General features: G+C 40.6%; 1 protein-coding gene across 1 annotated transcript in view; it reads left to right on the top strand.

The window, feature by feature from the left end:
- rgl2 (ral guanine nucleotide dissociation stimulator-like 2) overlaps nt 1-14,716 on the top strand; it is a 37,537-nt gene continuing 22,821 nt past the window's right edge. Inside the window, exons 1-4 of the mRNA XM_022199601.2 lie at nt 1-505; nt 2,796-2,962; nt 14,139-14,186; nt 14,595-14,678. Coding sequence (XP_022055293.1) covers nt 2,804-2,962; nt 14,139-14,186; nt 14,595-14,678 — 291 coding nt within the window. The 5' untranslated portion in view covers nt 1-505; nt 2,796-2,803. The remainder of the gene's footprint in view (nt 506-2,795; nt 2,963-14,138; nt 14,187-14,594; nt 14,679-14,716) is intronic.

Here is a 14,716-nt window from a genome sequence, read left to right as displayed (position 1 = left end):
TGCGTAAACGCGTTGGTGCGTCTCCCTACTGCTCTGTGAAGTGACATTTCCCCGGTGGAGCGGCATGTCGCCGGCGGTGCGGAGTATTCTCACACAGTGAAGCACCCCGGGGAGACGGGGCTGTTGCCAAAGCGCTGAGTGCACAACATACAGGAACTGCGACGGTGGAGAGAGAGACAGAGCGAGAGAGGGAAAGAGAGAGAGGAGGGGAGGAGGAGGAGGAGGAGAGGGAGGGAGTTTGCAGCGACACCGAAGTGCGCTATCAGCTGCTGAAGGCTGGACAGACGAGCAGTGTGGGCACTCTTGATAGAGGCTGGGGGGGAGACAGAGAGGGTGGAGGGGGCGAGGCGGAGGACTCCCTCGTCGTTGGTCGGCGGTGACGGCCGTACAGATGGGCGCGACTCTCCTCAGCTGAGCCGGACGCAGATTCAGCAGCAGCGGCCGCCACATCCAGAGCCGAGCGCAGCTGGACAGACCGCATCCTGCGAATGACACTCGGCTATCAGTAAGTTTCAATTCCAGCCTCTCTTCATTTCCCTACACGTTTGGCTACAGCTGATTTGTGAAATTCTCTGGCCTCCGTGTCACTCAGTGAGTCGCAGTGGGAAGCAGTTGTCATTATCTGTCACTCCTGTGTTTTGATGGGAGTGTCAGTAAAACTTTTACAGCCCTTCACACTGTCAGCCTTGATTCTCATCCTGCAGCCTACAATGGTGACAGCTTGTAGGGCTGAGTATAACTGTAGCACCACCCCATGGCTGCATTTATTGAGCAGAAAAGGAGCATTATGGGGTGTGACTTAACTGTAACCTAGCTACAGCTTTATGTGTGTGTACACCTCAGTCATATGTGGGCTGTTTGCTTTGGTCAGTGAATAGCAGCCTTTCAGAGCTCTGCATGGCCGTTGGTTGAGGGAACACGCTGCACTGTCAATGCCTTGTTTTCCCTGCAGGCCTGCTTGTGTCCTCTCCCTCTCTCATGCACACTGCAAACTTGTTTTCTTGAGCAAGAATATAATGAGCTGAATCACAAACCAACCGGATTATGTAAGAGAAAGTAACAGAGCTGCATGAAAGTTGCTCAGCAGTGGATTCTTATGCACTTTTTTAAGCTCCTGTTCGTTCTCATCCAGAGCTGTGGGAGCAGACAGGGGGTCCCCTCCCTGCTCAGAGGTCATTTTCACCTGAGTGAATGCGTTTGCAGACTCAGTAGGGAGGATTTTCTGCCATCCGACAGCCATTCTGCTTGGTTTCCTCACAAGAAAATCGAAGAAGAAGCTGCAACACACTGCATTTATCGATACATCATGCGCTACCTGCACGACTGAGTGGAGTTTCTTTACAATGCTTGGGGTTAGCATCACTGTGTATGAGTGTGTGGTTGACATTTCCATGGAGCTTCAATCATCCCTTCCATCTCTCTCCCTCCTACACCTCTCTTCCTGAACCAGTGTTTACTTGATGTCTATCTTCATGGCAGTCCAAATACCAGAGAGGGGAAAGGGAAATGGAAGGAGGGCTTACTATGCAAATCCAGTCCTGCTGTGGAGCTCAGTGAATGTGTTAAACAAATCAACAAGCCTCCAGGTCAACAAGAACTACAATGTTTTAAAAGTTGCCGCAATGTTTTTATAATGGCCAAAGTAAAGCTGTGCCTGGCGTTTTGTCCAGTGTTAATCTTTAGCGGGTTCAGAGTGTTTAGTTCATTACAAACAGGAACTCAAACAAGCAAATTCATGAGACTTTACAACACAGAGCTGCAGTTATTAGTTAATTATTAGGTTAGTCTATTAATACAAGATAAATTCTGCAACTTTTTAATACTTTATGAATCATGAAAGTCATTTTTTAAGCAGAGTATCTTCAAAGCTATAAATTTGATACTTAACATATTTGAATTTTTAAAACATTTTTTAGCTTATATCATTTTTCAGACAAGAAAAACATTTACTGAAATAACTCTTGACCCTTTAACCTATTTTTTTATATTACAGACCAAATGACTAATCAAGAAAATAACAAGCAAATTAGTTAATAATGAAAATTGTTAGCAGTTGCAGCCCTAATACAAAGGTTGGCATGCATTTTTGTACATGTATGACTGTGAGGTCATCATGAAAACTTCAGCAATCTTTTATAACAGTGACTAAGCCGAGACATTAAAAGGCATGAAAAAAGAGCAGTATAGGCAAGTTGTGGACAAAACCAGACACTTGAGGACATCATCTTACTCTCTGGGAAACATGATCGACCAATTTATGGCATTTTATAGACTAAACTGCTGATCAGAAAATAATCTACAGATGAATCCACAATGAAAGGAGTTATTAGTTGCTGCGTTCATGTCAGTCAGGCTTCAGTTTAAAGCCTTGACATAAAAGAACAGAAAGTTGGAGCAGATGTCAGCGCCTGGGAGTTTGTCTCACTTTCATGGTGCTTAGAAAGCAACTGCTGCTTCTCCATGTTGAGTTTTGGCCCCTGAGGACACAACCAGAGCTTCCCCAGATGATCTCAGAGGTCTGTGTTTTATAAACCAACTGTGAAACTGCAAACTTGATTCCTTGACATAGAGAAAGTCAGTGCAATGATATGACAGCTGGGCTGATCTGCTTTTTCAGTCTGAGCAAAGACTAAGTTTGAAAGTAACATGCTTTAGTTGGGTAATTCAGTAGCTTTGGATGCTGTTTGTATTTTTGTGAGCATTAATGAACATGTCAACACAAGCAGAAAAGATAATTACCTCAGAGGCCTTCAAACACGTCTTTTCTCATCTCATGTCCTTCTTGTCTGTGCCAGCTGGCACCATGCTGCCCCGAAACCTGCGAACAGGTGGCTATGACCTGCCGGGGGTGGAGTCGAGCGAAGTGCCTCTCATTGGCTACCGACCTTTACCACCTGACAGTGGAACCCAGAGCAACCAATCAGGAAGGAGGGGCGTCGGCGATGAAGTTGAAGCTCCACAGGTGAGTGAAACACTTCCATCATACAGTTAAAGATGTGGTGCAGAGCAAGATGACGTGCTGTTTCTGTGTTCGTGATGTTTGAGTATTGACAGTCTCCCACTTTATTGGGTTTTCTGATGTTTGCACAATAAAGTAATCTGGCAGGGCTGGGAGAGGATTAGGTGAACTTTTCATTTTGCCGTACCTCCCCTGGCCATCACAGCTAACAGCGTTTAGAGCAGCATCCCATGAAACTAGCAGAGCTGCTCCGCTACTCAATTCGTGAATAAACAGCAGATGCGGTCGGCTGGTTTTCAGAAAAGCCTGAGGGAATAAAGTCAGAGTGATTCAAACTGAAAGGCAGAGATGAAGATGGTGTGTGTGTGTTAGCTGCTTTTTCACCATGGCGATGCAAGCACTGCTGTTTTCCATAAATGTTATAAATTCACCCAGTAGCATAGATAAAAATGAACCCGCAAATAGAGGTTTTAAACTTTTAGGTGATTATTATTGTTATTATTACTTCTGTTATTAATTAAGAATGTTAAAACCATAATCTGGCCATATTTGTAATTGTTTGTCAAAACAACGCAATAAAAATATTAGGTGGTGACCAATTATTAACCTGGCTGATGATAGAATCCAGTGCTCATTTGAGATAAAACTAATTAAATTAAAAATGTGCTACTTTGCCTTTCTCTGTCTATTGTCATCACTTGAGCAATGTCCTGATTGGTTACACATCATGAGTAATATCCAGTTAATAATGTAGGATAAATGTTAAAAAAAAGTTGTCCAATAATCAGACATACATAAAACGTTTGACCAAAAGAAATACATTTTTACTACAAATATTTATCGGTTTCAATACTAGTTGCTGTTGTCTTTGATTATTGGTAATCGGTATTGGCCCTGAAAAAACAATATGGGTTGATCCTTAATAAACAGACACATATATACAGAATTTACAGGGTCAAATAAGGCATTAACAGTGACGTTTCACAATAAATCTGTTTATCTACTTAAATATTTCAAGCTTAAATAGTATTAATGTACCTGCTTGTTCTAATATTTTATAGCCATGCTCATACACAATTCTGGGGATCGCAAAGGTGATCTATCAATAAGTCCACCACTTTGTTCCAAACTGAAATGCTATTAAATGCAATGCTAATAAATGTAGCTTAAACAATATGACTGGAGGACGAATCCTGCTGACTTTGACATTTCCTCCAGTGCCACTATGAGGGTAACATTTTTGTTTCCTTGTGAAACACGTCAGCAGTTAGTGGAACTTGTTTTATACACATGAATATTCCATACAGGAGGAATTGTAACAACCTGGGTGATCGCTCAATATTTCTTCTGGTGCCATTGTAGAGTCAGAATTTTATTTTAAAGGTCAAACTTTTAATGTGTCCAGTACTTTAGTTTATGACCAACTCCCTGCAAAAGTAATGACATTCCCTTCAGCCTCAACTGTTCCTGTGATTGAATGCTAATTAGGAAACGCTAGCAAGCTGGTGAGCATGATTCTTTACATGTTTGCATTGGCTTTGTGAGATTGTTGGTGTGCTTGCATTAGCAAATAATAGTGGCTGATCCTCAGCTGGTAGAACAGGTTGTCCACTGATTGTAAAAGTGTCTTTATACAAAACCCATTTTGCCAGAACTCTTTCACACAGCTGTAGATATTTAGTTTTGTTTAAAAGCAAAGAATTTAAAGGTACTTCCTCTGGATTCTTCTGCGTGAAGGTGTTTTTGTTATGTTGAGTAAACTGCAGCAAGTAGGTCACCACTGATATGCATGGAGTTTGTAGTATGGACTAAAGCTGAACTAACCTGAGGAAGTTAAAGTGTTAATGGCACAGGTGAATTTCCCACGAACTTTCCCCTCCGTTAATGTTTACCGACTCTGTAGTGCAGCTTGCTGAGCCTTAACAGATTCCTTTCAGATGGCTGGTGTGAGAGCTTTGCACACAGTCGGATGTCATCTTGAAGCGTTTTACTGCGAAGAGCACAGGATTACTTTCTCCTTTGTTCCATCTGTAGGAAAGAACATCAGCCTTCATTTTCACTGTGTCATAGTGATCTATGACCCTTCTTCAGCCACACATGACGTGCATGTGTCTCTTTGGTTTTACTTCACAGCAAGGCTCGAGAAACTCCTTGCAGCTACAAGAAAAGACGGTGCGCTAACTCTCTTTCCGAGTGATCAGACCTCTGTGCTTATGTCTCATGTCGGCTGCTGAACCTTGGAGTAAATAATGTATGTGGCGGTTCGACCGGTCGATGCAGTGTACACCTGCTCTCCCCATAAACAGTATCTGGTATCACAGCTGTCTCCAAGGACAGTCTGTCAAGTGGAATCCAATACGGCCACTTGCTCATTCTTTAATGAGGGAAACTGTGTGTGTGTGACTCAGGATGTATGAAGTGACAACCTGGAGCAAACACTGAGGCTTTAAGGTGGAAAATGGTTTTCAGCTTCACTGATGAATACAGATAACAGATGTGGATAATGTCGTTAGCATTCGCCAGTCTTTTGATGGTGTGCTTTACCTGCTCCCAGAGGGAAAAAAATGTAGATTTCAATCATTTAAAATGCAGGGAAAAGACTGGACAGCCAAGAAATGCTGGAGCCCATCTGTTATGATGTGGTCATCACAACTAAATAAAAATGTTCCGATAGGTCAGAGTGCTTTTTAGACAAAAAGGTCTGATCCCATTGCTTAGCATAACATGGAAAATGCAGTAAGCTCAGAATGATTTGCTACTTTTAAAAATGAAACTAGGCCACATCAGTGTTTGTTGTCATTCTCTAAAGCGCTTTTCAAACATTGGATATGTTACACTGCTGTAACATATCCCATATTCATGAGGCTGGTAGAGTGACGGCATCCTAAGTTCAAACTTAGGTCAATTTTACATTAAGTTACTTCAATATGTGAGATTGAACAGAACATGTAGTGATATATAATGTAGAAAAATGCACTAATATACAGAAGACTAAATCTAAATCTGCAACTAACTGTGACTCCGTGTGTCAGCTCACCTGTCAGAGATTAAGAAAAGTACACAGTGTGACCCGCTGTTAGCTCCTGACCAATCCTGTCTTCATGTCGGGGATAAGTTAGAACTCTAAGTAATTACCAAAGTTACGGATATTGTTCCTCTTGCATAAAAGGATGCAGCTCTCTCTTTGGAGGCACTGATATGGAGCCATCTGCTGTCTAATGCTGAAGATATTTAATAAACTCAGGGGAAAGACTCCTACAAACAACTGAAAGCAACAAACTCCAGTTAAAGTTTTGTCAAAACCTGGATAAATTGTATTATATGTGAGTCTCAACAATCAAAACTTTTCCTGATTGTGTCTTTGTTGTAGTAGCGATTCAGTTTGTAGTAGATATGAAATTGTTTCGCACAGGGAATGACAAAGCTGTTTTGTGTAAGTCATTTGTGTTCTGTGATGTTTTTGGATCAATAGTGGTGCCAAAATGTGGAAAACTATTCCCCAAATCACTTGAAGTATGTTGCTTGTGCCTTATATCTTTGAACGTGGCTGCTGCACCTCAGACTTGTGCCATGTAGAAAATAATGTGCAAATGTCCAACTTTTACGGATAAGTGAGCAAGGTGTTCATTCAGTCATGAAGCTGACATGTTAATGATCCTACATGACCAAAAGTATATCTTGGCTCACTATCTACATATTCTGTGGGTGCATGCTACTGCCGAGTCTGCCACTTTTGTTGCGAAGTTGCAACGAGGATATAAATTTGAAGTTGCATGCGGATGTGCAATGAGGAATCCTCGTAGTGTATCATGATGTAATGAAGAAGATGATGAAATTTACATCATGCAAACCCTGGCGGACTGTCATGGAGCCTTGCATGCTTGTGGATGCAGAAATTATAACACTGGCCTTTGATAAAAGCATTCCTCCAACTATGAGACAACTTCTTTGGAAAGGTATCTTTCTGTTTTAACATGACAAGCTCACAGCAAATGAAGCTAACATTATGCAAAAGTATTTTTCCTGTATTGGTGACACTTGAATAGCCTCAGATCTATCAAATGCCTTGGAGCACAGAATAACATGAGCCAGGCCTTATCACACATTATCAGTATCCAACCTCACCGGAACTCGTGTGGCAGAATAGAAGCAAATATCTGCAGTAAGTTACCGAAAAGTGGTGAAAGTTGGTCCCTGAAGAGTGGAGGTTTGTATAGTTGCACAATAATACAAAAGGCTCTATATACTAAGATGGATGTAAAGTTTGAGGCTCCACACACTTTTGGTCGTTTTGTTCTCGTGTTGTCTGGACGTTGCCACTGGTGTCACTCACCAGTTTAACACTAAGGCAAAGTTTACACAGAAAAAGTCAACTGTTCCCAATAAACTAACTTGCAGAACATCACAGCCTGATGATATTTAACAGTGTAATCATATCCAAGGGGGGAATAGAACTTTGACTTTGATGCCACAGAGTTTTACTTGAAAGAGGGCTGATAACGGGCACCAGGGGACATATAGATGAAAGCGTGAGAAGAGGAGCAGAGAGAAAGATAGGAAGGAAGGGGTCGGGGTTGTGGACCGTTCAAAAAAAAACAATGGTTATCTTTAAATAAAGCTTCAGAAGATGTATTTATGACCCCCCGTTTGGAGGAACGACTTGTGCGGGATTGAAAAGAAGGCTGTCAGGGGTGTGTGTATTTGTTCAAAGTCAAAGCTTTCTGGCACAGCGGAAGCACAGCTACGTGGATGTATTTAAGGAATGGTTGTTGTTTGAGATCAGGGGGGTGAAAATGGAGAGTCGGCTTCCTGTCCGGTGCTTTTCCAGTGCCGTCCCGTAGCTGACGTCGTTGTTCAGGAGGAGAAGTTGACGCAGCTTTAACTTGTGATGGAAGGAGAGGGGAAGAAAAATAGCTTCGCAACACGACAGCATGTCCTGCTTCCTGTGTTTGTCTCCACTTATTATGTGCTTCCTGCATGTAGCTGGGGGCAGGGGGACTTTAAGAAAAAGGAGAGCTTAGGGCACAAAGAGAAGATCTCATCTTGCAAAGAACATAAACAGAGTGTGACATTTGGTAACAACAATGGATCACTTGGGAAAAATCAACATTGGTTTGGAGAAAACTTTCAAAAATCACAAGAGATTCATGAATACCAGCTTCACAGTCCTTTTTTTTAATAGGAACCAGCTCATGCCACCCACCACTGTGGCCTATAATCACGATCCTTATCCAGCTGCCTTTGAGGCAGCTCAACTCAAAATTTCACACATCTATTGAAAGGTTCCTCTTACAGAAATGGCTGATTTCTCCGACCCAGATTCAGGCTGGTTTCTGAAGGCTGGCACTCCACTGAACATACTTTTATCTCTCAATAGCATCTCAATATGTCTGGAATAAGAAAACAGAGCAAAGGCCAGTTTTCTTTGTGTGTGTGATAAAGACCCACAGGATCCCTAAGCTCAGTGATCAGTGAGAACTTTAAATCACTTGTCCTCTTTTATAAGTAAGCAGCAACACTGTGCCTTGGGGGGATATTATACTATCTCGTGCATAAACATGCTATATTTAACGCCTCGTTTGCTATTCTTTTTATCTCACTGAGGGTCATTATCTCCGAGCTGCTGTTCATCATACTGCTAACCGCCTGCACGTGTATCTATAGCATATCTAATTCCCATTTTCTATGCTATGTTCAGTCTTAGTTGGGTCTAGCAGGATGAAACAGACAAAAAAATACCCTTTTTCAGCATTTACTTGTTCTGTTAGCATCTACTTCTTAGTACGTTGTGTTATATCACTTCGACAGCTGATTAGGAGATTTGCTTTTGAGACAAGAAAATACTGCTGTTGAGATGGACAAGGTTGTGCTTGTTTGACAGAAGTCTGGTTTCAACTTCGTCTTCTTCTACTCTGTTGATTATAGCCATGTAGTTTATACTGCCACCATCTGTTATACTGTGCAGGCCAATTAACTTGCTCAAAACTAGTTGATGGAAACAAGCCAACTTAGCAGTTTTTCTTCATTTTTTTGTCACACTGAGTTTTTGAATGCCCCCCAAAATATTTTAGCCAAATTGAGAACTGAGTGAAAAAAAAACCCAACAATTTTGTTTATTGTAGAATAATTTGCCTTTACTGACTGTGTTCACCGTTATGCATAAACATCCCCTGAAAGCCCAATCTGAATTTCCCCACTGTGGGATCAGTAAAGGTTTAATCTAATCTAATCTAACTGGGAAAAACCCTGAGTCTGTCCTATTACCCACAAATGGCCAAAAAGATGATTCTGCTTTAATGAATGGCCTGTGCGCTAGCTGACATGCTAATAAACAAACTTCCTTTCACACACACCCGGCTGTGAAAGTCTCCACCTCTTTAACATGACTTCACTCTGCGATGTCATTAGCCCCATAAACAAACACAGCCTGCTTCCTGGTTTAGTGGCTGTGTGAACATTTATTGCCTCTCATTACAAGGCTGCAGGCCTCCAACTGCTCACACTGCAGGTCAGGATCCTAAATACAAACAGGCTACCTGTACCTGCCTCATAAAGCAGTTAATTTCTGATTTGCTTTGTGCAGAATTAAACCGGATACTCAGTCGAACTGGTTTATCTGCATGGGAAGGTCATCTATAGAGGGAAAGCGAGCAGGAGAGCAGAGAGGAGACTGAAAGAGAGGGGGCATTGTTCTGGAAATAGCTTCAGGGCTTTGTCTGTCGGTGTGTGAGTGTGTTTATGTGTGTGTGTGTTGGTGTGTGTGGCCTTGCATGCGTCCACTGATGAGGTCTTCGTTTGTGTGTGAATGGACGAAAAGTGTTGCACTATCAACACAAACACATTCTTACCCGTTTGTAGAGTGAGTGTGTGTGTGTGTGTGTGTGTGTGTGTGTGTGTGTGTGTGTGTGTGTGTGTGTGTGTGTGTGTGTGTGTGTGTGTGTGTGTGTGTGTGTGTGTGTGTGTGTGTGTGTAAAATGGGTGTGTCCAGGTGATGCAGTCTCTTGTGGGGGCCGGACTTAGCTTCCGCTTCAGGTGTGTCTTTGTGATATAGAGCCACAAGAAGCAGAGAGAGGCCAACTGTAAAGACGTAAACACACAGATCTGGGTCAACTGGTAGAGTTACAGGGGAGGGAAAAAAAAAAGTCAACGACAGATGAAAAGCAATGGAGAACAGAAAAATACTATTGGTGCCTTCATCCTGAAGATTTCCAGGAAGCTTAGGGATTGCTACTTGTCTGAACCTGCCCAGGGAAAGGTAAGTTGTGTGACCATGTTGTACTTTTTTCCTCTGTGTATGTGTGTGTGTGTATGTTTGAGCTGAGATCATGGGAAAGATAGAATCGCTGGCAGATTTGAAGCAAGCAGAGATAGAACTGGGAGGTAGAATAACAGGTTTGATACACATTATTCTGTACAGTAGGATCCTGTTTGAATGCACGGAGCGCCTGCTTGTAACGCTGACCTTCGATCCAGTCAAGTCAAGGTAATTTGAAAGAGGTTAATAGAAGCTAATGTGGGCTTATTACATATAATGATACTGTAGGCTGAACAGGGGGAACAGACCTCAGGACCCTCTGCTGTCCATTGAAAATGCTATTTGGCTGTGCCTTTGCATGTGAGAGTTCACATGCAAAAAATAAATATATGAATGAAAGCGTGAGTCAGTTCACTGGGTTTCCTTTTTGAGAGGTTACTTAACAGCGGACGAGGTGTGTTTTGGGTGTATTTGTTGGCAGAGTGTGTCTCCATGGCGTTGCACATATGTTTTTTCGCTGATCTGTTGACTCACGATGAGTGTTAAGTGTTCAGAATGGTCTGGAGATTTCAGCAGACACCCGGGAAGACATCGTGTTGTGCTTTGCTCATGCATTTTTTATTGTGGAAAAAGTCACAGTTGCAAACGCATCAGGGTAAAATGATATCGATTGGCGTGCTAGTTGAATGCTGTGATCTGAATGTAAATAAGTGGTCTCACCAGTCAGTTAAAGTTTGTAACGCAAGATTCAGAACAACTGTCAACGTCAAACAGGCTGTCAGCTCATTTACAGCAGATAAATCCAAATTATTGAAGTTTCCTGATCTGTTGGTATCATGAGATTATGCATATATCAAGCCAAATGCTGTTTTATAAATGTCATTTTCCTTTTTGGAACTCAAATACTGGAGGCATAAATATAAATACATATCATATTTATGAAGTAGTAACCATATGTCTTTATAGTCACTTGATTAAAAGTAGAACAAAACTAATTTACAACTCCCTGCATCCAAAATCTTACTTAAGTAATAACACAAAAGTATTGTCAATAAAATGTAAAGTATTAAAAGTACCTGAAGCAATACTAATTACTTCATTAATGTAGCATGTTTCTAAAAGTTTCAAGACGCTGCTCAAAGCAGCCATAAATATGAAAGAAACAAAAACAAGAAAAAACTCACTAAAACAAGAACAAGTAGCAGACCTACATTGTACAACACACAAAGAATTTAACAGAATATACAAGAACTAAGTAAACTAACCATAGTAAAATCCATTAGGAGAAGGCCTAATGATGAAAGAAGGTTTTAAGTCATGTTTTTCAAGAAGACATTGCCATTGTTGTGCAAAAAAAAAACCTCTTTTAGTAAATTTCATCTAGTATATTATTGTTATTTTGTGATTGTTAATACCGATGTAACAGTATGTAAGTATAAAAAAGCATCAAAAGTAAAAGTACTCGCTCGACAAAAATCCAGCCCCTGTGATTGGCGTATTTTCATTTGTGACATTATTGGATTGTTTCTGTTGCCGGTGCTGAAACCATTTTCTGTACTTAGGCAGTTTAGTGAGTAAGACACAACCTTGTAAGTCAGAAAAACAGTGTTGCAAAATAATAAATTGAGCATTAAAGAAGATAATTTTCTTCAACACATAATTAATCAAAAAATTAATAATGAATTAATTACAATTTCATTTTGGAAAAATATTAGATAGCCTGGCTGTTATTTACCCTGCTTTTGCTTTGCCAGTCAAAGCAGTCTGTAAACCTTGAACATCTTTATGTATTTATGCAGTAAAACAAGGCGTGTCATTAACAGTGGTGGAGTGGGATTGCATCAAAAACATCAAAGGTAAAAGTCCCTGCTCTTAAAAAGTATGGCCCATGTGACTGATTTATTTTTATATATGACATTATGAGATTGTTATCGTTGTTTTGGGTCCAAGTGCAGCCTGATTTAACTACTTCATATACAATTAGACAGAGTCTTGTAAGCAACCTCATGGATCAAAAATTTTAATCTGAAGTGGAAATAATTAATACAGTATGAAAGTAGACAAAAATTTGCTCTGAATTTATATGAAATACTTGATAATCTGACTTCTGTGTTTCTCATTTACATAAAACCATCTGCAAATCTGAGGAAAACAGTCTGAAACATGACAGGTGCCTCAGCCAGATGCTGTTTTCTGGCAGGTTTCACCACCAAACAGGTCCAATTCACTGGCTTAGCCTTAAACAAAAAACACTATTTTACACGCTATTCTTTTGATTATTTGCATGCAGAATATTCATCTGTGAAGCAACTCTTATCTGTCACATATGTGCTGTACAGTACATTTAGAAAAATCAAGTAAGATACATTAAAACTGTACATAAATGTGCAGCACTTCAATAAATGTATATTCCAGCGTTGGCCTTTACAGATGCATCAAAAACGTGCCGCGTGTAATATTCTGGGATTCTGTGGAATTAAAGGTCATCTACCTCTTGTCTCTCTGCCTGTTTTGACAGTATTCAAATGTCTCTGGAGCGCTAGCACTTGTCTCACGCTTCTTCCCTCTATAAATGTGCTATGACTCATGCGCTGTCTGCGGCATGACTTGGGCTGCAGGATCCTGCTGTCCAAGAACCGTGTGTGTCAATATGTAGCGGCCGATAAGACTGCGCATCAGTGCTACCAAGACAAACGTCTGTGCATTGATTGTACTGGACTGTTGCAGATAACAGTGGTTCAGACTGCATTTTATGCCCTCGCGGGGTTGAAGCATGTGTGAGTAAGTGTTGTTGTTTGAATTTGGACTGTTTTCTGGGCTTTATATGTATGTGATAAACAGGAACTCTGTTGGTTTGTACTAACAAGGATTGCATTTAATGTTAAAAACTGTTAGATTTGTTTTTTCACTGAACTGCACTATTTAATATAAAAAAAATAGCTGCCTTTTGACACTTTCCAGGCTTTGTATAATTAATTATTAAATTGTTCACCTATCCAGTAAAGTTTAAGCAAAGATGTTCAGAAACATAGCTGCAGGATTTTTTAAAAGTTAGCCTCTAGGATGCATAAGTTATACTTTGGTCAAACTACATTTGCAGCCAGGTAAATTTGTACTATGTTTGCTTTATTTTGATAACAACAGTATTAAGTTTATTTGTTTGGCACTTTTAAAAAGAGGCACTTACAAAGTGCTTTGACAGGCTAGCCTAACAATCTATATAATATGACAATAGAGCAGTGGGGTCAAATGAAACAAGATGAAAATACATAAACAAAACAAAATATATAATGCAATAAAACAGTATAAATAAATACAAATAAAATGCCAGTATAAAAAAAGCTTACAAAGCAAGTCTATTAAAATAAACTATTTAAAGTAGAATACACCATCTGCCACCGTGTTTGAAAGTCATGTTATCTTTACAAAGTCGCTCAAATGACACCACTTATCAGAGCATGATCAGAAACGGGTCCTTAAACTACTCCTATGTGGTATGTGGTTCATTGAAAGCACCTTATTCTACACTTCTCGATTTAAAAAATTGCCAAAAATAAGCTAAAAAATTCTGCACTCCTTGGTGCAACTGAGAAGCCACTGGCAACTCAGCAGCTTCCATCTGACACTTATAAAAATTCAAAGACTTCTCAGCTTAACTGAGCTGAACTGCAGGCTGTGTTTACATTAGATATAAAGACAAGTATGGAAACAAACCGGATTTACAAAACTCTGAGCAGTATCTCCTCAGGCAGGTTGTTCAAAAACGTTGGTGCCAACATTTCTGCTATGTGGCATGGGTCACAATCCAAAAACACTGAAAGCCACTGCTCCAGAGTGTAAGCTTTATGATAATTTACTCCTACATCGCTCAGTTCCAAGTTCTAATAGAATAAATAAACCACACACTGCTGTCTTGTGTTGCAGGCAGAGCCCTCACCGATGAAGACCACCTGGTACTGTCCTCTGGATCTGGTAAGGAGCTCTGGGTTGCACAATGTAACATACACACTATACTGAGCCTGTGAGCCAGCACCAGTGGAGAACAGGGTAACTGTGTCAGGGACTTTCCCTCAGGCTAAAAGTGGACTGTTTGAGCTACCATGTGAGAAATGAGTGCAAAGCAGCTTGATTTTATGCTCTGTTTTTTGACTGGGTGCCTTTAGCAGGGCAGATTTTATCTCAGATTTATCTTTTATTGAAACAGTCCAATCTTGTAAGTGGTTCAGTTGAAAGACAAAGTTTTGTTTAGTATCAGTGTCAGCAGCAACAGCTGAAACTCACTTTGATGACATATATCAAGCATATAACAGTTTACCAGTATGTATTTTTACAAATCCAGCTAAATAAGCAGTACTTCAACCTTGTTTCTGTGCTCTACAGTCCACTGTGGTGGAGGAGGAGGAGGATGGGGTGATCTACACAGTTGTGGTCAAACAGCAGCATGGTGCCCCCAACAGTCCCATGGTAAGTTATTCGGAAATTCCTTAGATTTGTAGTAGCAT

The sequence above is a fragment of the Acanthochromis polyacanthus genome, chromosome 12 (genome assembly GCF_021347895.1).
Source record: "Acanthochromis polyacanthus isolate Apoly-LR-REF ecotype Palm Island chromosome 12, KAUST_Apoly_ChrSc, whole genome shotgun sequence".
Classification (NCBI taxonomy): domain Eukaryota; kingdom Metazoa; phylum Chordata; class Actinopteri; family Pomacentridae; genus Acanthochromis; species Acanthochromis polyacanthus.
Note: the sequence above shows the minus strand (reverse complement) of the source record. Positions and strands in the feature narration are given on the sequence as shown.